The sequence below is a fragment of the Chiroxiphia lanceolata genome, chromosome 5 (assembly GCF_009829145.1).
Source record: "Chiroxiphia lanceolata isolate bChiLan1 chromosome 5, bChiLan1.pri, whole genome shotgun sequence".
Taxonomy (NCBI): Eukaryota; Metazoa; Chordata; class Aves; order Passeriformes; family Pipridae; genus Chiroxiphia; species Chiroxiphia lanceolata.
In genome coordinates, this window is record NC_045641.1 from 48,030,893 (window position 1) to 48,056,692 (window position 25,800).

The 25,800-nt window shown below is 39.6% G+C and overlaps 1 protein-coding gene across 6 annotated transcripts; it reads left to right on the forward strand.

Moving 5' to 3' along the window:
• Positions 1-70: 70 nt before the first annotated feature.
• On the forward strand, positions 71-16,904 carry GAS2L3 (growth arrest specific 2 like 3). 6 transcript variants are annotated; one of them, XM_032689207.1, is made up of 12 exons: positions 71-110; positions 1,032-1,150; positions 2,707-2,877; positions 3,629-3,757; positions 5,091-5,136; positions 6,111-6,279; positions 6,687-6,805; positions 8,503-8,644; positions 12,225-12,288; positions 12,970-13,108; positions 14,269-14,376; positions 15,092-16,904. In XM_032689207.1, exons 5-12 carry the CDS (start codon positions 5,107-5,109, stop codon positions 16,463-16,465), a joined length of 2,145 nt encoding a protein of 714 aa, XP_032545098.1. In that variant the 5' UTR covers positions 71-110; positions 1,032-1,150; positions 2,707-2,877; positions 3,629-3,757; positions 5,091-5,106; the 3' UTR covers positions 16,466-16,904. The 6 variants fall into 6 exon arrangements, with proteins under 6 accessions (XP_032545098.1, XP_032545101.1, XP_032545097.1 ...); XM_032689206.1 differs by having other exon boundaries at positions 77-211; XM_032689211.1 differs by having other exon boundaries at positions 77-211; positions 2,707-2,870.
• Positions 16,905-25,800: the final 8,896 nt, after the last annotated feature.

The following is a 25,800-nucleotide window of genomic DNA, read 5'->3' on the forward strand; positions in this document are numbered from 1 at the left end:
CTTTCGAAAGGAGCGGCCGGCGCGGCGCGGGCGGGCGGGGCTGTCCCGGTGTGCGGGGCTGCTGAGTACAGGCAAGGCACGGGACCGGACAGTATAGGATAGCGTGGAAGGTGCGGAGCGCCTGAGCGGCGGCGGGCCCGGCCTGGAGGCCGTGGCAGGGTCCCGCTCGCGTCCGTGCCTCAGGCGCGCAGCTCCGGAACGGCGGCGCTCGGTGAGTCCCACTTGTCTGTAGGGGCAGCGCTGGAAACTCGCTGAGCGTGTCGGGGACCCCGAGCAGCGCGGAAAGAGCCCGGTGTTGGGCTGAGCAAAGTCACCCGTCCAGAGGCAGCAGCTCCCATCCAGCGTCTCGCCATGGGTGTTGGAAGGGAAAGCGCCGCGAAACTTAACTTGGGGAAGGGAGAGGGGAGAGGTTTTGCATAACAGCCTTCTAACCAGTCTCTCCTGTGCCCCATACAGGCGTTTGAGGATGCAGTGCTGTTTCTGTAGGGAAGTTTGCCCCAGTGCTCTTGGCTAGAACACTCATTCATATTGCTTAATAAGCCGAAAAGCGTCTGGCTCCTCTCTTTGCCCAAAAGCTGGCCATGTTCCAGGGATGCTGTGTGTCACCTTTGGCATAGTATCAGATCAAGCCATGGCAAAAAGTACATGTATTCTTTTAGGATCTATAAGGCATAACTGGCCTATGCATTTGAAATTGTACTGGGTGGATCTTGCATAATAAGACAGGATTTTATGTTTAAGTCATAATAAACTCCTCCTGACTGTTGCCAGTCAGCAGCCTCCATCTAGCAGTGATCCCCTCCAATGTTGCTTTGCTGGCAGAAGTCTGAGGTGGAAATGGGAGAGAGAGAGAAGAGCTTGCCTGTGAAAGCGAGTGAAGAGCTGGGGTAGTGCACCTTGTGTTAATGAGCCTCTCCCCAGACTGGATGCTCCTGTGGTAAAGGAGCCGTCTGCATGTCTCCTGTGGAGGTGCCAGCTGTTGAGATTAAGTACTCCTCCCTGATTTCAAGTGGGTTTCTCTGCTTTGACAGGTGTATCCAAGGCCTTTGTTGCCATTTGGAAGGAGAGAGTGTGCTCACTGCGTGCTCACTCACTTCATGGAGAGGTGCGGAAAGGCAGACCCTGAGGAGAGCAATCAGCGTGCATGAATGTAAGGAGCTGGTTGCCACCTTAAAGCCCATCACCTTGGACTGACTAGTCTGGTTCTTTCTCTTTCATGGCTCTAAGGCCTCCCCAGGGAAGCAGAGCTCCTGCTGACTCAGTAGTGCAACAAAAAGTCTCTGTAATTGCTGTAGTGAGGAGGGAGTAATGCTCCACTCAATGGATCTCTTGTGCCTACTTCTTTTCTTCTGCATGTAAGGATACGTGTACCAAATAAAATCTTGACTATCCTGTAGTAGGTTTCAACAGATACTGAAATGACAGCTTCTTTCATTTCAGTGTGTTTAAAAACATGGGTTTCAGTAGGTACTGTTAAGACTAATCTACAGTTTCCAGCTGCTCTGGGTTAGTCTGTTGTGACTGCCTTTGGGTGTTGATGGAATAGAAGATGATGTGTTATATATATTAAATATAGGGTGAAGATGTAAAAGTGTTTCTACGCAATTTTTTTTTAATGAGCCTGTTAACCCAAGGCATTTTAATGAGCCTGTGAATCCCTTTAGGTTCCACTTCAGCTAGGTCAATGGCTGCTTCATCAATGCTGGAGCTACCTATGGAGCTGTGGATTTTTTTGTTTGTTTCTTTCTTTGTAAACAGTGCAGTCAAGTAAAATGGGACTTGGACTCTGTTCATCTTGTGCTACAGAATGGGTTGTAATTAGTGTAGCATGTCTTCTTGGGTTGGGAACCAGTGAATGATCTATAAATCCTGATACAACTGATGTTAAACAGGCTATCTCATGTAGCATCTAAGAGCATGTGTTTAGCACCCTGAAGTATTTGCATAAAGTGCTTTAGCATTTGCTGACTTTGCTGTTTCTCAGATTCCCTGAGGGCAAAGTGCCAGGCATCTTTTTGGAGAGAGAGACAGACTGTGGGCTTGCAAGGCTGTGTGGGTCATGTCCAGGGCGTGTCTGCACCCCTTTTCCTGAGAAATGCTTGTCCCTCTGCCCCACATGTCAATAGATAGGAATGTTTTTCTCATCTCTCTTAGCTAATATTGATCCATAGCTCTAGTCCTTCATTGGAGGTTTGTTAGTCTGCCAGCTGAAGGCAGTGCTTGCCTTTCCCAATATATCATTTGAGGCTGACCACCCATCTCACAGTAAATCGGTGTCGCTGTGTTCATACAGGTGTAAGGTGTGGCTAGGTGACACTTTTCTTATCCTTCTATCCTAGAGCCATTAGCAGCAGAAGTAGAGGGAAAACATCACCAGAAAGAGTGTTTTCTGCCCAGAAAGAGTAAGAGGAAGGGAAAGAATTATTAAAAGCATTGTTTCTGCTGTGATGAGCTTATTCAGTCTTTTGTCCCAAGGGACCTTGGGGATATCAGCTGGCATGGGAATGGCATTGCCTGAAGCTATGTGGGGGACATATTACAGTGTATTTTCATTCTGAGGTCTTTTCTTACACAAACTGTGATCCCTGAACACCAAATTCCTGTTGAATGAAGGCCAGCTGATAAAACTGGCATGTGCAGAAATTGATACAGTTCTAGCTGGAACTGCCAGATTTCAGTGTCAAATACTTATTTCATTATGTACAGCCTTTTGATGCAGGGAACCCAACCGGTTTTAGAAGAAGTCAGACTGGGTTATGACTCTGCCTGGTACTGCAGCATTCACCTCACCAGAACACCTTCTGCACCTTTGCAGGCTGACTACTTGAAGGTGGCAGACGTCTGGGTCTTCTCATCCTATGCCTCTCCCAGTAAGTAGTAAGCCTATATTAATCCGTATTCTCTGCAATCTCAGAGCTGGACTGTTTGAGATCTGAAAATGGGTAATTGTTACTATATTACCTTTTCAACGCAAAATTCGTGCAGAGTAGTCTTTATCATCAGAGGGGTTTTTGTTAAGTGTTATTCAGATGCCCCGATAATAAGCGAAGCTGTTTCACTTTCTAGGGAACCCTTTGGCATATGGGTTTACAAAATAACTTGTTTTAGAAGAACAGGCCCTTGAAGTTCAAGTGCCACAGTTTTCCTCAATCTCCTCTTTTTTCCTTCCTTTTTTTTTTTTTTTTGTAAGACTAGCTTTTGTTAGGCATGCCACAAAACTGCAGATGCTGAGAATTCTTGTGATAGCTGCTGTGTGAATATTTTGCTTTGTTCATGTTTTGAGTTCTCCCTGTGAATTAGGCTGCCTTTTGTTTTCCCTTGGCAGTTAATATGCTGGGGCTCTTGTTAGCCTATATGAAGCTCCTTATTTTAATGAGACCAACATCTCTGCTGGCTGGTCTGCTGTTGTTTTATTTAGTTTTTTAATCAATGAAGCCTCTTACTGAGCTTCTCTTGGGACAATAGCTTTCTTATGCCAAAGGAAAATGTATTCCTGGGGACAAAGCTCTGGGAAACATAACATGCTCATTAGTAATGCTTGGTACATACCCTGCCCTTCCCTTGTTCATTCATAGAAGGAAAAATCACATCAAGAAGAGGATGTCTTTTTTTTTTTTTCTTTCCCTAGAAATAAAAGGAAGGGGAAAGATACCAATTGGAGTGTCTCTGATAAAGTCTGAGAAGTGCTATCAGTTGTGCTACAGGGAAGTGGTTTCAGCCTGAAAACGAACTGGTTGCTTGTTTGCTAGTCACAGAGGTAAGTTGTTTGAAATGGCTGACACGTGGTCTGATGTAGTGTGTGGGGTTTAAGGCAGTGGGAGGAAAAAACGGGAAGGAAATGACATTGTTCTGCTTTTCGTGTAGGATGAAGGGGGAGAATTTTTACAAGAATTGTGTTTTCTGTGATGGGCTATTCAAGCCTTTTGTCATAGGAAGGCCAGGTTTTGCAGGACGAGAGAACAATACCATCTACATACAAAACTTAAACATCTGGGACAGGAGAGGAAAGTTACTTATTTTCAAAGGAAAACAGATGAGTTAAAAACATCTGATAATGTCTTCAGTCTGATTTTCAGTTTAATCAGTAAGATGCTTTATTGCAGCTATTAAGTAACAGAGCAAGAAAATTGTCTTTTAACTGGCTGCAAGACACAGCAGGTGTTTTTGATGTTGTAATGCCCCCCAGTACCACTGTGGAGAATTATGATGTAGAAATACCTTCTGGTACATGTGTATCTAGCGAACCTGGTAATGCTGCACATCTCTAGACCTGGAGCCTCCATGGAGAAACTTACTAATCCTCAGCCCAGTGTAGAGCTTGTGCTGGATTTTCCCATGGTTAAAAGCATTTCTGGAAAATACTCTGTTGGCTTCAGGAGAGAAAGTGTTGACTAGGTTGCCTCTAAAACTTTCCTTAAGGTTTGTTTTGCCAGGGAATTGTCCTGATAACTATATTGCTGCAATAGTTTGCAGCATTCTGTTGAAAACTTAGGTGTATGCGTGCTGCCTGGGAAGTCACAATTCCAATAGAATTTAATAAAAACATTGATTTCTCTCATGTATTTTATAACAACTAGGTGATCTTTAAGGTCCCTTTCAACCCCCACCATTCTATGATTCTGTAAGAAAAAATCTTATTCTTCAAAATTATTTCCTTGCTTTAAGATTTTCATGATCTTCAGAGTATTTAATGTGAAGCCAGGATGCATATATCTGCCTACACACATGTACAAGATATACATGTGATAACTCAGAAGAAAAAGATTGAATGCCAGTGTTGTTAAATCCAAGAATGGTTTGAAGCATTTGTATTACACTTTGGCAAAATAAATGCCATACAGCTACTTTGGAGTAGTGTTAATGCATACAAAGGCAGTTGCTACTTTGTGCTGTAATAATTGTGCCTTTATTTCAGGGCAGAGAACTGAAGCTGACTGGATCAAAATCTTAGTCACTAAGATACTTCTCTCTTTCCCCTTCCTTTCCTGATTAGACTTCTTATTTTTCCAAAACAGTACTGGTGAGTTTTCCTTGGGATTTTCATGAAAGCAGGACAAACTGTATTAAAAATCTATTCTCTTTTCCCAGAGAGAGAAACGAATGTAAATGCAGGTGACCATGCAGAATGCAGTTCAGGTAAATGTCTTTTGAAGTGTTTCAATCCTGCATACATGTATAATATATTTTTGTTTTTTTCAATGCAAAGATCTACCCTGAGGCAGATGAAATACTAGACTCCCCAGAGTTACCTCTAATTTAAAAAAAAAGTTATAATTTTCCATTTTACAAGTGGAGTAATGTGATAAAATGAATAACCCACTGTTACTATCAGGTGACCCTTTCACTTCTTAGTGCTGTTACCTAAGAAGGTTTTGAAGTCAGAGGCTGAGATTATCGAAACACCCGTTTGGTGATTAAGAAGTGTTTTTTAAAACTATAGTTTTTAAAACATTCTAGTTAATTACTTAAGTATAAATAAATAAATGTATTTTTTACACACACTGAACTGAAGGAAAGTAGTTAAGAGTAGCAGGACTCTGTCTTTGGGAATTTTTTACACAAAATTTCAGTGTGGTCCTTTTCTTGAAATGTAAGTTACCTGTCATTTTGAAAATACGCAGACCTGAAGAGAAATGCTAAGGATTCATGTTCAATAAATGTGTTATGTTCTTGTACGTGAACATATTTCCTCTTTTAATGTCATAATTTTTAATGATTTAAGCACAAAATGCTCCTGAAATGTTTGATCAGAGAAACCAGTAGTCTGTAGTAAATTATATGATAAACTTCAGAGTTTAAGACTTAAAATGTGCTGAGGAAAAAAAATCACCCACACATTTAATGCATGTTTTCTTTATTCAATATTCAAGAAAGTGTGTAATTTTAAATCCGAAGAAGTCAAGAGAATGAACGCAGTAGTATTTTGACACAGGAGTTACTAATGATAGCTTCACCATCTGATTGGTGTTGTGTTGGTTTGGTGTATCTGTCCGAAGGGAAATGAACACTTTGAATAATAACTCTTCAGCGTAATTCAGAACCGTGACTCTTTGTCATCTGACTGCAAGTATTAGAGCTTTCTGTCTTCAGCTTACTGAAATCCTCTGCAGGTGTGGTTTGGAGATGACCTTCCCTTAACTCCCCGAAGTCCTCTGACTCCCAGACACGGGCCAGGTTTGGCAGATGTGTGCCTGTATGACCAATGGATATCTGTGCGGCATGAAGCAACTTTGGTGCCTATGCAAGAAGATCTGTCCATTTGGCTGTCTGGCTTGCTGGGTGAGGTTAAAAATAAATCACTGTCTAATGAACTTCAAAGAACTTTCCAATATTCTAGTCAATGGTGACATTTAATATCTATACTGCTATTAAGATGTGGCATATTTGAGTCTGAATGGCTGGGAGAATTGCATTAAAATGCATGCTTTGATTTCAGATTTTATTAGCTGCCACCTCTTAGAGGGAGGATAATTAATAATTCTAATTTATATTTCTGAATTTTGTTAGTCTAATTAAAATGTAATTAAATGGATATCTGATTTTAGTTTACTTATATATTTCCACTAATTTTCAGTCTTTAACACTGGAATGCAGTTTGGGTTGCCTCTAAGTTCATATGAAACTTCTCCACCTTCTGTAGAGTAACTCTAATACTGACCTTCTTTTTCGTTTTTTTTTTTTTTAAGGAATGGAAGTCAAAGCAGAACAACTGCTAGAAGAACTTGATAATGGGGTATTACTCTGCCAGTTGGTTGGTGTTCTTCAAAACACAATTAAAAAATGTTGTAGCTCAAATAACTTAAGGGTGAGTCATATCATGACTTTTAAAATACATATATAAACTCTCCAGTTGTAGGTAGTTAAGTAAGTAGTTGTCATTAAAAGGAAAGCAGATGAGTAAGGCTTCCCAAAGTAATGCTCTGTACCCTCTGTATCCAGAGACTGATTAACAATAGTGTGTTTTTGTAGATGGATAAACTGGCCTCGTGCAACAAATTACCTTCTTGCTTTGTTAATCAAATCCTAAGGTCCTTGATTGGTCTTTAATTTGATTTCAGCAGAAGTCTTGCCTGAGGAAGATTTAGTCCAGTTCTGGAGTTTGTTTTCTGACATCGGTGTGGGTTGATAATGAGATATATGTTGGCACTTGGTAGTATGTTTTATGGCTGTACTCTAGTGTACAGATCAGCCATAAAAATATCCAAACTGATATACCTGAAGATGAGCTTCAGTGTTTTTGTTGGGAATCAATGTTCAGTTGAAATGTGAATCTCAAGCAACCCTCTGTATTTGAAGTACGAAGTCATGTAAAACTGGTCAAGGTAACAATTGTTGAGTGTGCAAGTACCCTGTATAGCTACAGCAATGCTTGGATTTGTTAAACAGTAGATTACCAGCTAAATTGCCCTGAAGGACAGAAGGAACTGTTTCACTATATCCAGACCATTTTTTTAATGTTTAACTTTTACTGGTTTACCTAGTAAAACAATAGTTTTAAATAATGGATATTTACCAGTTAGCAGTATAATTACTAATATTAGAATTATTATTAATTGAGGAGTACAAGACAGCAGATTTAAGATGCCAAACAGTATTTATACAAGAGCTATAAGGATGCTGTAAACCCTCAAATTATGGCATCTTTTAGGTTGGAAAAGACCTTTAAGATCAGCAAGTCCAACTGCTAACCTAACACTGCCAAGTCCACCATGAAACCATGTCCCTAAGTGCCACATCTCTTAAATACCTCCAGGGTTGGTGACTCAACCATTTCCCTGGGCAGCCTGTCCCAGTGCTTCCTTACTCTGGCTACAAGAAATATGCAAGTTATCCACAATCTTAGTGATTCCTGTGGTTCTGTTGCTAAACACAACAACGCATTTCCACACTTGTATGGATTTCACTATGTAAGCCATTGTCCATCAGATACCCAGCAAATCCTTAGGGCTTTTTAAGGAGGATGAAATGTACAACTTGTGTATCTTTGAACTACTTTTTTAGTTTTGAAGGTACCAATTTAAAAACAAGTAAGTACTGAATTGCTTTAAAGGAAAGTGCTCCTTGCTCCCTTACGATTCCTTTCACTTTCTAGAACAGGCTCTAAAATGTTGAAATCTGTCCGCTAAGTATAGTTAGTTGATTTAACGTTCTCTTGTTGTGCTTATTCTGCTGCTGTGAACTTAAGCTTGGGAAAGGGGAATAATTATCCAGGCCTGTGAAACCCCAGCATGTGGAGAAATGGGGAAGCAACTGTATGGACAGCTTTGGGAGAGGCTGCAGAGCTAAGGATTTTTCACTCAGTGACTGTTCACAGTGATAAGATAGAATGCCTTCTATATTAGTGTAGCTGTTTTGATAGAGTACATGGTGGGTTGAACACAAAATAGTTGCAACTGTTTCTGTACTCTGAATTTAGGGTGTATTTTCCTTTGCAACTATGCTTTGAAATCTGTTGGCAATGTTGATGTGCACAATGTACTCTTTGTTTTCTTCCCTTGCCAGAATTTTCCTATGAGAAAAGTTCCATGTAAGAAGGATGCTCCATCAGGATCTTTTTTTGCCAGAGATAATACAGCCAACTTTCTTAACTGGTGTAGGGCCATTGGAGTTGAGGAGACTTACCTATTTGAATCTGAAGGTTTAGGTAAATCTATCTTTTTGTAAGATTTACTTCGCTCTGTATGTGGATAACTACCTGTCTGGGGAGATCCCTTGTGTATAGTCTTTTGAACCTTTTCTCTTGACCGTTCCTGTCTCGTGCAAGCTACTAATGCTTTTTTTTAATTTTAAGGCAGTGTCCAAGTAAAAGCCTTGAAAAATCAGTTCAGTGACTGCTCTAACTTGCATGATGGTTTTCCAAACTTGCTGTGTGGGATGAAGCGGGGGCTGACAGCTGTGCAACAAACTTGCATGTTGTCCTTCAGTAAAAAGAAGCACTGAGAAACAGAGGAGAAAATTGTGGTTTTGCTTTCCCTGTGTGGGAAGACCACAGGGCCATGGAGTCAACTCACAATGAGATCCTTTATTTGGTATTAGAGCTCATTCTTGTTGAAGGAATCTCTCAGAATCATGCATTCATAACAGCTAAATTTGATAACTACATTAGGGGAGTTGTGCCTGAAGTGGCAACAGTCTGTTAGCAATTAACATTTGCTTCAGCACCTACTTGATGTGCCCCTAAACCATTTGTGTTTTCTCATCCAATAAGATTGTTATAAAACTAAATATTGCCAACTATGTGTTGTGTGCCTGCCCCAGTGCACAATTGGTCCCTTATAACAAACAGCTTCTAGACTGATACTTACAGATGAAATAATTTTTTTTAACTGCTAATTAAAAGGAACTATACTTCTATCACATGGTAATTAAAGAAATGCTCTTCTACCAGCTATTATGTCAGTAAAAATTAATTAATCCAAAACTTTCTGTGGCAAGCCAATACTTTTTCGTTTGTTTGTTTTTGTTAATTTTTTTAAAATAAGCAAAATATCTGCCTGTCAGCAGAATAGTAAAAATTGAAAAGTACCTTTGTTTTCAGTAATCAAATGAATTTGTCACAACATTCACAGGATTTTTTCAAAGTCTTTGTGCCATTTAATGCCATTTACATGCTCGTTGGACTGCCAGTGCCTTCTCTACTGGATAAGTCATCTTTTAAAATAGTTGAGAAAACACCATCATTTGCATCTGTCTCATTCTGATTAACTAGTCTAGTGAGTGTATCTTTTTTCAGTGCCATGAAAAACAGATGAGTAGAACTGAGCTGTAAGAAAATTAGTTTTAACAATTTTTTTTTTAGTTCCTTGTATGAATTGTGTTGCTTAAACATCTTAGGTCCTGTAAGTGGATGGGTAACTGGAACCTGTTTAGCCTTCCTGAGATAAGCAGACAGGATTTCCTGGTGCTGTGGCTTTCACTCATAGCAAATAAGTGTTTTGAAGTCTGATTGTAACTCCTGACACAAGCTTGCTTTATGGCATAAATATCTTCTGTGAGCCTTTTTGGCAGTTGAAATGAGCAGACTTGCAGCCTCCTTGATGAAACATTCTTTCCACTGATGTTTTCCATCAGACCTTCAAGCCATTCTTTATAAATGAAATAGGGGAAGGATAATTTAACAGTTGTCGTTTTCCCATCAGATACATATGGCAACACCTCCTGAAAGTGTAGATGACTATGAAGGAAATAAATTAAGAGGGTCTTGAGACAGCAGAAGGGAAGAGTAGACATCATGGGATGCCCTTTGACATCAAGCCAAAATAAGTATCTTGATTTCTGCTAGGGGTATATCTGGATTTTTCTCTTTTGGATTCAGGCAAATTAAACTTTGTAACTTTTAAATTATGGCTGTGTCAACTTTTCTATTCTAGATTTATCCTTCCTAATCAGACCTTTTAAAAAGCAGACTTACAAACTGGAGTAGATGATGTAAACAAGGGAATCTGACTTCATACTCAGCTTATACTTTAGGAAACACTTCAGTGTTATTTAAATCAAAGCAATTTTAAATATCAAATTGAACATCAGAAAGATGTCTTATTTCATCTGTAAATATAGAGCAGGCTCAGGTTTCTCTTCAGAGGGAATTTCCAGTTTCTACTGAGCATTGTTACTACATGGTGTGAAGCAAGTCAGACTTGTTCATATAAATGTTCTACAACTTATTTGGTTTCTTACACTTGACGGTAGTGGGGGAAAGAATGGTGCTGTGTGGGGGTTGAGGCAAGTTGAATGACCTTTCTCCCGGTCTTTGATTTTTGAGTTTTTAGGCAGTATTCCTACTTAGTTAAGGAAGCACAGGGATCGTCTGTTTTCTAAAGCATTTATACAACTGTTCTTAGAACATATTGAAAGAATCTCAATTTTGAGGCTTGCATGGGGACAGAGGAGGAAGTAGTTGCTTGTGTGTGAGGTTTTAAACTATTTTCTTTCTCTGTTCCTGGCCTTGTTTCTTTTTGCTTTTTCTTGCACACCTAAACATGGAACTTTCAAGAAACCTAAACAGACATTGTTTTCCTTCTGCCTCTTCCATTCTTCAGTGCAACAGTAGAAATAATTGAATATTTCCATTTCAAAGTTCTTAAGAAAACCCAGACTTGCCACCATCATATTCACATTGCTTAGCTATCACTCTTGCATCTCATTCTTCAGCTCTCCCGATCATCATTTAGTGTGCCTACAAGATCAAGTGCATGTAGCTGCTAGAGCTGCTCTAAATTGAGGGATGTGAAGCAGCCTCTGCTTTGGGCACTAGCTGAGTTACTATGGGCAAGTCTTTGAGAAGCAAAGCCTTGTGCAAAACTGTGCTACTAACATATCTGAAAGTGTGTTGCTGCTTCTCTGTGATCACAGCTAGTATCTCATATTTGAATCTGAGCATTTGTATTTTAAACCAGCATTGTTCTCACCTCCTTCTTATGCTCAGGGGTTTTGACCACCCTTTTCAGATACAGCCTCATAAAGATACCAAATTCTGAAGAAAACCTCTTGGTGGGCAGGAGGTTTGGGCTGCTTGGGGTGGGGGTAAAATGCCGAGGGTATAGAATGAGGTACGGGAGCTGCCACTGACAACGTGGTATCTTCTAGTGGAACTGGATGAATCTGCCATATGGATGGACCCTGCTGACACCTGGAACATTTGAAGTGATAAGAAAAAAGATCTGTTGCTAACTGAAATGGTAACAGTCACCCAGATTGCTCTTTCACAGCCAAGGGACTAAACCACTTAGGCTGACTGGCTAGGCTGACTGGCTATGTAGCCAACCACTTGGTCCTTCACGGTGTATCCTCCTATGGATGTCAACCTATAGAGTGCCTGTGCCTATCTGTGTCTGTATGCATGAGCATATTTTCCTATTTGCAGTTGTTAAATGCTTTTCATCTTTAAGACGACGATAATGTATTTGGGGGTAGGGAAAGCTCTCAGATCTCTGTCTTTCCTGTTCTCATCAAGAAAGAAGATCATAAAACCAAATAAAACATAATTCTCCTAGAAGGAAGAGTTTGATTTCAGGAATGCCAAGATGCATTTAAAGACTTTATGAAATAGAAAATTAGAGTTGGAAAGCATATAGTGCTTTGTCAATGATAATATAACTTGTCCCTGGGTAAAATGGGAAATTTGTAGGCATCTATACCTCATCTTCTCTTCTCTGTACCTAATTGCATAGGCCTTGCTGCAATAAATATGAACTGTAACTCCTCTTTGTTCTCTTCCCCTTTAGTTTTGCACAAGGATCCAAGACAAGTGTATCTTTGTCTGTTGGAAATTGGACGCATTGTATCCAAGTACGTGATCTGCACATAATCTTAACAAGAAATTGAAGAATACATCCTATTAAGTGAAAGCTAAGACAAAGTTAAGGCAATCTGTGGTCATTAAGTGCAATGCAGTGGATGTTAATTCCTCACAAAAAGTAATGAGTGGCTTTTCTAGGACCATCATATAATATGAATATTTTTTCAAATAATTATCAGACCTTTTCAGGGAGAGGCACTGTTCCATGCTGCCTTTTATACTTGAGTGTTTAAGTTATACATTCAGCTTATAGATATGTATACCTCTTGGAAGAACTCACTGAACATTAAAGATTATTTTAAGGGGTGTAATTTTTCATCGTTTTGGCAGGTATCTCTTTGTTCTCTACATTTAGACTTTTGATTTATTTCTAGAGCAGAGGTGGAAGCTTTAAGATAGTTTATCTAAATTGGTTGTGACCTAAATTATGTAATTTTGACAGTGTTTTTACTTCATTCTCCGGTAACACCAAGGCCACCTTAGGGAAGACTTCTGCTAAAAACTCAGAGCTGCTCCTTCTCTTTGGATTATCAAGACAGTTATCCCTCTGACTGATTTAGTGCTGTGCCATGTCAGCCAAACCACTTAGAATTTTGCAAATTTGTTAGTATCAGTTTCTTTTTGTTTTCTTTAGTAAATTAGCAATTAAACTCTCTACTTTGGTATTTGAGGTATGGAGTTGAACCTCCTGTACTTGTAAAACTAGAGAAGGAAATTGAGCTAGAAGAAACCCTACTGATGACCTCTGGGCCACCATCACCTATTAGCACAGCAAAGTCATGTTGTCACCATGGGGAGCTACATGAGGCAGTAAGTACTTCTTACTTAGTGTGATATGGGCTTTAAATCAAGCTCTTAAGTTTCGTACTTGTATGATCTGGCTCAGTAAGCATTGGGTGGTTTTCATCTAATATGTTAGCCTCTTTAAACAGAAAACAGAAGTGTATGCACCTCTTTTTATAATTTTTTTTGTTTGTTTTTGTTTTGTAAAGAAAATGCTGTTCTATATGTTGTGGAGTAAATGCCTTGGTGCATATAACCCACCTTGAATTCCTTTCCCCTGCTCCCTTTTCATTGCTTCTTTGAGTATAAGAAATAATCTCATTCAATTTTTCTGGTGTGTCAATATGCTATGACTGCAATGAATGCTTCCTAAAACTTTATCAAATGTTAAAGTAGGCTTTGATGAAACTCACAACAGCTTGTGAATTGGTCCAAAAGAAATTATGAATAATTTTCCCATTTGCTTAAAAATGCATGTTAAGTCTTAAAAATTCATTTGTTTTAGAGGTCCTCTCTGTGGTAATGTAAAAATTCTGTTTCTTTGGGAATGTTAGCCACCAAGTCCTTGCTCTCTCTCAAAACTCTCACTGTTTTTTCTTCTTGGCAATAGTCTTGACCTTCCAATTTATTACATTTCTAAATGGCTCTAAGAGACGCATCTTTGCTAACCCGGCACGTATTTGGGGACTACCTTTCTCCTTTTTTCAGTGGTTTCCTTCTTTGTTGTCTCACAGAAGATTAACTTAGCCTAACAGAAATTTAGGGAGAATGGTGAAGTAGCTCTGAGCCAGGTGTAGCAATGGATTTGGTCACAAGAGAGACCCAGGCATTCGTTTCAATTTCTAGAGACCATAACAGTGTCTTTACAAGGTCGTGGTTAGAAATGAGGCTACTATGCATAGAAGTATAGACTTGTCTTAATACCAGAAGTGGAAATAATGGAAAATTGAAGAAATCATAAAAATTGGGTTAGAACAACTCAAAATATTTGTCTGTACATACAATTTGTTCTTTCTTTTAATTTTTTATTCTACACTTTGTATCGTTATGTAGCTGAGATTTTCTTGTGAAGGAATATAATTCAAGTATTTTCTTATATTATGGGCTGAAGATATTGGTGTCTTTTCTTGTATTCAACACATGCTTCTTTCAAAATACTAACAAATACTTTCAATTTTAATAACTAGGTAAAACATATAGCAGAAGATCCTCCCTGCAGTTGTTCCCATCGGTTTTCAATTGAATACTTATCAGAGGGACGTTATAGACTGGGAGATAAAATACTCTTCATAAGAGTAAGTAGTTTTTCAGAACTCCAACTTACATTTCTATTGGGGAGAGAAATGCTTTTAAGTGGAATACCTCATTTTTATGGTGTTGTTTTAGAATCACAGAATTATTTAGGTTGGAACAACTTGCCATTCAATCACCTATTCAAAGTAGGTGTAGTTACTTTGATCTTACAACTATTCATTTTACAATCACATTAAAAAAAGTTAATGCTTTCCTGTGGTGTTTTTAAAATTTCAACAATTATTTGCAATATAAATAAGGAAATGCCATGGAATATCCTGAGAACATTGATTGTTCAAAACCTCGACTCTTGGAGTTTATAATTTTCAGGATAGTTGAGTACTCTCTTCAGCAGTCATAAGAGGTTGTGTTACAGGGGCATCTATAATTTGAACAAAACCTGTATCCAAAACTCTAAATACTAAATGAAGATGCTTACAGAATGGTTAAAATGTCTTCTGTAAAGATGCTTCCATTATTTGCAGATGTGTAATGACTGTCTCTACAGGAGAAACTATCTAATAAAATAATTGGGAAGCATAAACCTTGTTTATCGCATAATTTCTCTGTTTTAAAATGTTTCTCTGTAAGAAAGGAGGTGCTATTTTTAGTTAATTTCAATAGATGGTAATGTAAGATGAAGACCTAATGCTGCATAAAACAAGATAGAAATTTCTCTTGTCCTTCTCTTCCCAACCCCTCTTCCTCCATTCTCAGATGCTACATGGCAAGCATGTGATGGTACGTGTTGGTGGAGGCTGGGACACTCTTCAAGGTTTTCTGCTCAAATATGATCCATGCCGAGTGCTTCAGTTTGCAACTCTGGAACAAAAAATCCTTGCTTTTCAGAAAGGGGTCACCAGTGACAGTATCCCTAACTCATCAGCTAGGAATCAGGAGCCTCCCGTTATGAATCCAATGTCAGCTGTCAATATGTTCCAAAAGCAGCCATCAAAAGTCACTGCTCCTGTTTTAGCTGTTGGGGCTGGTGCCAAGAAGGCTTTATCTAAACATCCTCAGTCCCCTGCTCTGGTATCACCAAGAATGCCAGTGCCCCCATCTTCCACACCCAAGTCATCAACAGTCAGGTCCAAATTACAAGGGTCTTCAGCAACAGGTGTGCAGTCTCCTTTCAAAACATTAGCTGGTACCTCAAAGAAACTGGAGTCTCCTGCATGCAGCTCACCAGCTTCTGCTTCTTCACAGCCTGTAAGCAAAAGTTCTTCATGTGCAGGAACAAGAAGAGCTCTAGTTCCCTCCGAAACAGTGCGCAAACGTATTTGGTCCCCTGATGTTCCCAAGGTGAAATTTGCCCCGCCTCAGGGTGCCGCAGCACCAGCACTCCATCCTACCCTCTCATCCTCTAAAAAACAGCTGTCTCATTTGTCTGAGACAGCTGAAACAATGGCTTCAAAGCAGAAGCGTGCCCCTGCTAAATGCAAACCTGTATCTGTCACTAAAACCAAAGCGAATTCAGTCGCTCCAAGGGCTGCTCGGCCGCCTGTGACAAATCTGCGTGCTGTTGCCAAGTTTGCACATTCTCAGCAGCTCCTTGCAAAACCTCCTTCTGAAAATGCTATTCAGATCTCGGGAGCTGCATCTCAGAATCCTCAGAAAGCCCTACGAACAACTTCTGACCTGGCAAGGAATTTGAAAAGTGCATCGGTCCTCTCCGCTTCTGCACCTTCCCTTGCAGTTAGCAAAGCATCAAAGTCACCACCTTCACTGATACCTACAAGCAAACACGTATTATCAGCTGTCAGTAAGCAGCCAAATATCAGTAATCCCCCTCTGGTTGGGCCCTCTTTATCCAAACCTCCTGAACGTACCCCCTTATCTGTTGTACGACTTCCTCAAACTTCTGCCAAAGTGGCAATGACCAAAAAGTCAGCACAGCCTTCCACAAAAGGTCAGCCTTCAGCCAAAAACTTGCAAACAAACAAAAGCCTGGCCCCAGTAGCCAAGAAGCCTCTCCCAAAGGAACAGTCACGTAACAAAGGAACACCTGATGTGTCAAAAGTTCCTCTTATGAAGAGCAGGCAAGATGATCACTATTTTGTTATGACAGGGAGTAAAAAGCCCAGAAAGTAAACTTTATTTTGTTCAAAATAAGTTTATGAAACACTGAGGACAAGGAAAAAATGTTAAGTAACACTACATTTAACATGAAATATTAGGTATAACCTACATTTTGCGCATAACTTACTGTAAGAACTGTGTTTATTTTGCAATTAGAAACTTCTATTTGGATATATTTAGAAGTGAGCTTGCTTGCTGTGTAGCACTGTGGAATAGAAAATATTCCTGACCTGCTGGTTTAAAAGTAAAGTGGAGGTAGAAGTGAACGTAACTCAACAGAGATTACAAGTCAGAGTTACAATTTCCTAATAAGAGATTACAATAAATTAAATGATACAGAGAAAACTGTTTTTCACGCCCCACAAACAGATATATAACCCTGGGACAAGAACAGAACAGTGTTCAGTCCCTGTGCTGATCACTACGTGGCCCCCCTGAGTGTAAAGTAAAAGGAAAAGAAAACCTGTTAGTCCAGATGATGGTGGCAGTTCTGTTGAAGTAATGAGCACAGTCTTGTCGAGAGTGGCAGTGGCAGTCCTATTGGAGTTCTGGTCCTCTGGATATGATGAGTGGTACCAGAAGTCCCAAACCCCAAAGTTTATATATGCTCAAGTTCAGGTGGTAATGCACAGTTCCTCCTCCAGGGCGGGAGTTTCACAGTGGGTGATTTAACTCTGTGAGTCATGGGATATTTTTGGAGTCTTTGATTTTTGGAGTTTAAGTGTTGCAGCTGCCTATTATGCCAGTCCAGTATGGCCCATTAGCAGAGGTGACTCCTCAGGCTGGGTGTGAAGGCGTTAATGCCTTTCTGAAGGGGAGTTATCACAGCTGAGTCACTGCTGTGAAAACAAAAGAACACTTCACAGCCTTGCAGGGTTTATTTAACACCCAGCTTGTAGCCTGAGGTGCCAGGTGTGCCCTGGGCAGCTGCTGCAAACGGTCCATTATTAACAGTCCATCACAAATGACATAGAGGGTGTAGAATACGCAGTTTTGGTTATACCCACATAGTGATAAACTGGTCCCAGCCCCTGTACCTAGGACAGTGGGAGAGAGGAAAGGGGAGCTAAGGCTGCTGCTCATTTTCAGTGGAGCGAAGTCTGCCCAAGAAACATCTACCCAGGGCAGAGCCTGAGTGACTCTGGTGGTTCTGGCATGTCTGCATCAAGGCCCATGGCAAGCAGTAGAGCTGTGCTCTACTGTAACATTTCTAATACCTCAAACAAAACAACGGTTTTTAGTTCACTGGTGTCCCACAATCCAAATTTGGGTCACCTGCATGTATTAGAAAGAAAGGAATCTCTATTCATGTTTAGATTTTACAGATGTTGTTATCAGTGTTCACTGTGCCCCCCATATGCCTTCTTCCACTTCTCTTGGAAGTGGAGCTTTCTTGGTCTATGTTAAATTGGACATGGAAAATCGTGGCCTTGATTGCTTGCTCTCATTGTGCCTTAGTCTCTCAAATTCATAAAAGATCTCTTCAGTGAGCAATACTACCTTTAAAACCCAGGGCAGACAAATTTGCTTAGTCCATGCTCTAATCTGACCATAAGTGAGCCCAGGCTTTCCTAGAAAGCTCTTGCTGCATTAAAATATGCTCCTGAGTTCCTGGGAGGACATTTTCCCCTGGGCTGGAGCCCTACACCAGCTGCTGCTCTCGCGTTGCACCCCCAAAGCAGCTCCAGCTGCAGCAACACTGAACTGCGAGTACTGACCTGCGCTGGCAGAGTCTTACTGCTCTGCAGGAATGGCCTTTGCGTGTAAGACTGAATCATTAAATACTTTTCTCAGTGCTACAGGTTCATTTTTGTAGGCACTCTTAGTCTGTGGTGGCCTTTTTTGTTTTATTTATGGAGACCTTCTTACTGACTCTTCTCTATTACTCTCTGGAGGTGAGAAGTAGTTTCCCTAAGGGGTAATGCCTGTAAACCTCTTAAAATGCCAGAAAGCTATGCATTGTTTACACTCTCAACTCTGAAGGCTTTCAGTGTGTTAAATGTCTGTGGTGCTCAGTACCTCTACCCTTAACAGAAGGAGCTTCATGATAGATTAAAAACTACTGTCTTTGGGAGTAGCGCTGTTTGGTTTTTTTTTGGGTTTAATGAACAGTCATTCCTGCAAACATTGAGAAGCGGTGAAGGTCTCTGAAGAGAGATCTGCTGACTTCCACAGATCATCACTTCTCCTTTCCATTCCCAGTCTATTTATGGGCTGGAGCAGGTGTGACTGCCAGATTGGTTCCTGGATGGTCAGACAAGAAAGTTTCCTAAAAAGGAGAACAACAGTTTCTGCTGTTATGAGGTTTTATTGGTTTTGTTGGGTTTTTTTTTTCCCCTGGAACTACAGTAAGCAAGCATCATGAACTGAGTTCTCATGGTGGCAAAGTCATTGAGCTGCCTTTCTGAGCACCTTGTTAGCTTTTTTATTTTATTTATGATTCTATTTATGCATATCTACTGTACCATACTGCTTACAACCTGCTGGGAGTAAACAGTAAAAACCAATATGCAAATTGTAGGAGGAAAACAGATCACGATAATGTGGACACAAGTCCCACAAGCTCACATACAAAGCTGTATGTTTGGGAAGGCCTTAGGCTTACTTATTTTATAAATACACTGGTCAAAGCCACTACTACAGATAGAAAAGTGTAGTGGATTGCTGTCAGGTTTGATAAATTTGGCACATGGTTTTATATGCTGAAAGCATTTTAGAGTGGATGACTTGCTTTTGATTTTTGGACATCCAAATAGTGAGTTACATGCAATATATCTCATGCAGATTAATAGCTGAATTTTTGGGGTTTCTTTCTTAGTCTGGCTGAGATGGAGTTAACTTTCTTCATAGCATCCCATATGGTGCTGTGTTTTAGATTTGTGGCTAAACTGGTGTTGATAACACACCAGTGTTACTGAACAGCACTTGCCAGGGTCAAGTCTTTCTTTTTTCTGCTCTGCCCCCCAGTGAGTAGGCTGGGGGTGGGCAAAAGATTGGGAGTGACATGGCTGTGACAGCCAACCCAAGCTAGCCAAAGGGCTATTCCATATCACATATCATCACCTCAACAATAAAAACAAGGAAGAGGTGGAGAAAGAAGGGGGAGCAGGGTGGGTGGCTTTCAAGGTGGCTGTTTGCCAACTGGCTTGGCATCAATCTGCATGTGGGAGGTAGTGAGGGATTGCCTTTGCATCACTTGGTGGTTTATTTTTTTTATATCTTTCCTTCACTTACTAAAGTGTCTTTATCTCAGCAAGTGAGTTTTGCTTTTGCTGCTCTTCTCTCCCTTGTCTTGCTGGGGATGGAAGAGAGATAAGGGGAGCAGCAGCTGCATAGGTGTTTGGCTGCTGGCTGAGGTCAACCCACAATACTTTTTGAACCATTTACAAGGTTTTTAGTAGCAATTTAAACACTGAGACTCTTGGATCTCAGTGTAAAGCAATTTCAACATCTACCTTTTTGAACTACAGAGAAAATGAAGCAGATAGCTTAATTTTGTGATCTATTATTTCATGTAATACATTGATTTTTATGGTTCAAAATGAAATAAAAAGCATAAGCTTTTACAGTTGAAACCTTTTTCAGCTAATCTAAAGATCATTCCCCTGTTACGCATGGATAGACTTGGTTTGATTTTATTATAAAAATAGTGTATTTGAGCGTGGTCCAACTTCTGTGAATATTGTAGTCTCCACCCGTATAGTCATATTCTAACTACAAGTGTCATGTAACATGAGGTGAACCAAGAATAAGATGTAACAAAGTACCTCCTAATGGAAACACGTACTCTTTTTACAATGTTTATATTGCCAAATAGCAAGTCTAATCTTCAGCTTGTGTTACTTTTTGTGAGGGAAAGATAATTTGGAGCAAGAATCTGACTGAATTCTTCATGTCATATCGATGTCCTTCTGTATGAGTACTTATTTTGAATAAAAATACACTGCACCTTTTTAGGTGCACACATATTTTTAGTCCTCATGTCTTTTTGTGGGAAGGGAAAGAGAATGTATTTCAGAAGGCTTATGTTTTCTCTCTACCACCACATAAACAGTATCTCAGGCTGTGGTAAAGACATAAACAGCTGCATCAAATCCATTGCCTTGTTTGGAGTTCAAGACCTTTTTATTCTGATCCTTTTTTCAATATGACTAATTGTGTAGAAGGGGCTTTCTATTCATCCCTAGCTGACAGAGAGCCTAAGTATTTTCAGATATACCTCTGAGAGTTTTATTATTTGCAGCTCTACTTGAAATATAAAGCACTTGTGTGCTAATATTTCCATGCCTACATCTTGTCAGCAAACTTTAGACCCATCTCTGTGTCTGTCGCTATCAATAACAGAAACCTAATTAGTTTTTTTGAGAAGAGAATTGAGTCTTCTCACTGGAGCCACCTAATGAACTTTTTTTCCCCTTCCCTATTTGATTTTTTAAAAATCTTTTAATATCTGCATTTCTCTGCCTGTTCCAGTGTCTTCAGTTCCTGCCAGTCTGATGCTGGTGCCTGATCATGTAGATATGCTTCCACTTCAGCTTTGTCTGGTCACATTCTTGTGGCATCTACCATACTTGTTCCTACAGGACCAAGTTCTGCAGAGATGTTAGTTGCAGCTGTCTTTTAAGACATGATGTTACAGCGGGCCAATAAAATACAACGACAGTCCAAGACTGTCTCAGGTAAGTGTCCTAACCCTTACCCATATATACTAACCAAAGAACCCACACATATATATATCTGATAAAATTCAAGGCAGCTTTCCATGTAAAACTTTGAGCAGCTATAGCTTTGAACAGCAAACTCTACAGCTTTCCCTACAGGGAAACTGAAATCTATTTGTTAGATGAGCGAGAGCTATGGGGCCATCTGGTGTCTGAGTTTTATAGAGACTACTCTGGCAATGTAAACTCTTTAACTTCTCTTGAAGTCCACAGGCAAAACTTTTCTCTTTGATTCCAATGAAACCTTTTAGCTGGCAAAATCCAGACTTGGCATGCAATAAATAATGCAAGAAATGTTTAATTCTGTAAGACCCTTTCATTTCAAGCAAATACGTTCTTGAAAACCTTTTCATTATTTTCTTTTTTTTTAAGAGCTGAGATTGAAGATCACTTCCTTACTAAAACTTTTAAAAAATGAATTGTGTGAAATGTAAATAAGCTGAACATTTTGTACATTTCAGATATCTTAAGAAAAAATAAAACATTTAAATATTTGAGAGGTGAGATCTGCTCACAGTACAGGTCTAGCTAGCCAGTAATCCCCACTGACTCATACCCAAACTTGCAGGTGTATCAGCTGGTGGGAATGGCAGAAGTGGATGGCTTTCTAGTTGGGGAGGGGTACTGATGTCTAAATCAAAGCTATTACAGCCCTTTATGTGAAGTATTATGTTCCAGCTGGAAGAGAAAACTTACAGGATGGGAGCAGCTGTCCATTTCTCAAAGGAATGTAGCTAGGCAGAAAATATTGACAGATTAGTTGTGCTAAGAGTTTTTAGGAGGTAGGATTGCAGCATAGAACTTTGATATAAAATTGGTCTTTAGTGCTGAGTCAGAAAGTACTGTGCAAAGCTGAGGTCCTACTAAACAAAGACAAACTTGCATGCTTCCTCAAAAAAAGACCATGCTTGGATATTCACACAGGAGAAGTAGAATACATTAGTCTTTGTCAAAGTGCTCACACGTGGCACCTCATAAGAACCATATTAAGGTCAGTTACATCCATCTTTACAGTGTTAAAGCATATGCTTTACCTGTCCTGCATTTGAAAATAAAAGTAGTTGTTGAAATTCAGCTTCAGAATCTTGTAGTTTGCTGATCTTTTATATAATCGTCATTATTATTCACTCTTCTGAAGCATGGCTGCTGTAACAAAAGGTACCTTGTACTGGAACTTATATTTCCCTATATTCCCAGAAGAACAGAAATAATTACCATGGTGTGTCATGGTGATGAACAGTATGCTTCTTCACAGGTTTTTTGTTTTTGATTTTTGCTGAGTACAGTACTCTATAGACACCTGTGAAACAAAACCATAATAAATTACTTCTATTGTGTACACACTGCAGCACTGACCCTTGCAGTACCTTGACATTATTTATTGCTGCATTCAAAGAAAAGAGCAGCAGAATAAGTTTATTTAAAAATCAAACATGGTCTGGGTCTATATTCCTGGAATTAAGCTCCCGTATAATACATTAGATTTGGGAGATTTTTGTGAGTACACAGTTGTATAGTCTGGATTTTAGAACACCCTTAACTGTATAGGAAATTCAGCTAGGTCAAATTACTTGCAAAATATATACATGAAGAAGCATTTTTGGTGATCTACGTGAAAAAGACCATCAGGACATCTATGCTAGACTATGTGTGCATTTGATTGTTTAAAGAAAAATACTGAGAAGTTTCTTTGTGATTTCCTGCTTAAAAATCCACAAGTTTCCTCCAAGACTTGGGTCCTTAAGTCACAGTCCATTTACATTGGAATGTAAAAGTAACATATTAGGACTGTAAAGTCAAACATTTACAGTTTAGAAAAAAATATAATTCAGATGGTAAGTGCAACTGTTTCACTAGCATGCATGGAGTATCTGGAGTACTATGTCCAGTTCTGGGGCCTCAACAAAGGACATGGACCCATTGGAATGAGGCCAGAGGAGAGCCATGAACATGATAAGTGGGCTGGAGCAGCCTTTTAGTACCTAAAGAGGGCCTTCAGGAAAGCCGAGGAGGGACTTTTGGAAGGGTATATAGTGTTAGGACAAGGGGCAATGGCTTTAAACTGAAAGAGAGTAGGTTTAGATTAGATATTAGGAAGAAATTCTTCACTATGAGGGTGATGAGGCACTGGAATGGATTGCCTAGAGAATTTGTGGATGCCTCATCCCTGAAAGTGTTTAAGGCCAGGTTGGAATGGGCTTTGAGCAACCTGGTCTAGTGGAAGGCTTCCCTGCCTGTGACAGGAGGGTTAGAACTAGGTGATTTTTAAGATCTCTTCTAACCCAAACCATTCTATGATTCTATAATTTTGACACACACTTCCATTATAAACTACAATTTCATCAGGATACTGTTTCACTCAGCCTGAAGAAGAGACAGCTCTGACTTCATAAGCTGTTCAGTATTGGGGATTCTCACTGTACTGCAGTGGGTGCCCCCCTACCTTATTTTCCACCCTGTGCTGAAGGCAGTGATTCATTGTCGTGAGCATTTCCAGGATCTCATCACCAGCACCTGAGTGTCTCTTGAGGTATAAAGTCAAACAGGCTTATCTCCTTTAACTAAAGGAAAGGCAAACCTGAAAGTCACTGAGATTAAAGCACCCACTCAGTTGAGTTAATTAACTAGAGTTGACTTATACTTCACTGTTTAAAGTAGTTAGTGAGATACAGGACTTTGAAATTTCAAGTGACTTTACTTACAGCTGGGAGAGCTTAGCAGCACTGCAAATTTGACTAATGGGCTTAAGTCAGACACTCATAATGAGAAATTGAAGTAACTCTTTGTGAAAGGGTGGGCTTATTTCATTTGTCTGGTATCGTGCAGGAAAGGACAAAGGAAAAAAAAAGAATATATAAATCTTGTTCCTAGAGACAGAAATTATTTGCCTGAAGCAAGAGATGAGAAAATAATCCAACTTTCCTGTATTACCTCCGTGTTCATTTCCATCTATCACTCCCAAGGAAGCAGAACCAGTTGTTCAGAAGTTACAGCTCATCTCATCTTAAATGCATGTAAGGGATCTAAGTTCAGGAGCTACAAGCAATTCTGACCAATTTAGTTTTGTTATTTCCTAAGCTTATGTTTGACTCCAATATTATTTGACACTTTTGTATGTTGCTCTGTAGAATGAAACCCACAGTATCTCTATTCCACAAGCTCTGGATCACACTGGAAGTATCATTGAACTAGATGATTGGTATTGGTTCATTCCAATTTAGCTATTCTACTCTGTATGTTACTGGCACAAGCTCCTGTTCAAATCAAGCAAAAGTAGGTTCTTGTGCTTGTGAAAGATTAAGCTAGATTCAGACAGCATTTGAGTTATTCAGATGGGTTTGGGCTATAAGAGAACAGTACAGTTCCCGTAGCAAAGGTAAAAGAAAGAAAATTGAGAAAAAGCAGCTGCATACAACGTACAGATGATGCTTTATTATTAACCTTTTTTTTTTTATTATTTATCTTCTTAGTGATTACTAGCTTGGTCAACAAACTTCTTGTGAACATTCTAGTGTAAATGGGTACTGGAGAACTGTAATTTGGAAGAGAATATTGCTCTTGCTGAGATTGTGCACAGAGGCATTGCATGATTGGTTTTCCAAGAACTGTGTTCAAGAGTGTTTTATAAAGCCTTAAAAAAAATAACATAAACTTATTTTAGGTCTCTTACTGCTTGCCCCTCTCTCAATTAGGCAATTATATTAATCAGTCATGAAGTCATACCTATGGTCTCAAAAAACTTTGTTGAAATTCTGAAACAACATTGTTCAGACCTTGCCTCTTCACTCCCAGAACACCAGTCGCAGCCTACAACCACTTCAGCCACATACTTTGCTCTGCTCCCGGATACAGGCAACATTGTCACACTTGAAAGATTAAAAAGCTATGTCTACCTCTCAAAAACCAATAAGAAGAGAGATTTTGAACAAGAACAATCTCATGACTAGGTGACTGCCAATGGGTTGAATAAGAGGGACGTTGCCTTAGGGGTGCTGGATGACTGAGTAAGATTTCTGTAAAGCCAAGTCTGTAGGTGAGCTCATGCCTGTTCTCAGCTCAGATTTTACTTCTCTGGGAATACTCTTCTTTGGAAACACTCATCACCAAATGTTCTAGCAGGTAAATAATTATGGTAGTGTCTGGCTTGCCTTTCACTTGACACACATCTAAACACAAAGGAGTTTTTAAAAACAAAGTAGAAATCTGGGGTTTGGAAAATATATAGGAACTAGAAAACAATCCTTTGATTTATTTTTTTTTTTTTTTAAATGAGAACTGCCTAAGGCTCAGTAATTTAGGGCTAAAAGATGCAATAACAGGACAGAAATACATGTTTTGGGATAGAAGTAAAAACATTAGGAGTCTGTGTATGGGTATGAGCTGAGGTCAGGAGAGCGTTCAGAAAAGCAGAGAAATCATTCAGATTTGTCTGAAATTTCCAGCAAGACTACATTACCCAGTGACAACAAAAACCAAGGTGCTCTGTTTGCTACCTATAAAATTGTTCATTTAATCTGATAGACCAGGGTGGTACCCTATGGAGCTCATTACATTCAAATAATGCTCCTCTCGCAGAGGAGCAAGATTGCTCTACATTCAAATGTCAGTCTGCAATTGTGAAGCAGA

Bases quoted from the DNA above. Each gene is read 5' to 3' on its own strand.
- GAS2L3 (XM_032689207.1), top strand. From the start codon at position 5,107: ATGCAGGTGACCATGCAGAATGCAGTTCAG. The intron at 5,137-6,110 runs GTAAATGTCTTT...AATCCTCTGCAG, and splicing joins CCATGCAGAATGCAGTTCAG to GTGTGGTTTGGAGATGACCT. The intron at 14,377-15,091 runs GTAAGTAGTTTT...CTCCATTCTCAG, and splicing joins ATAAAATACTCTTCATAAGA to ATGCTACATGGCAAGCATGT.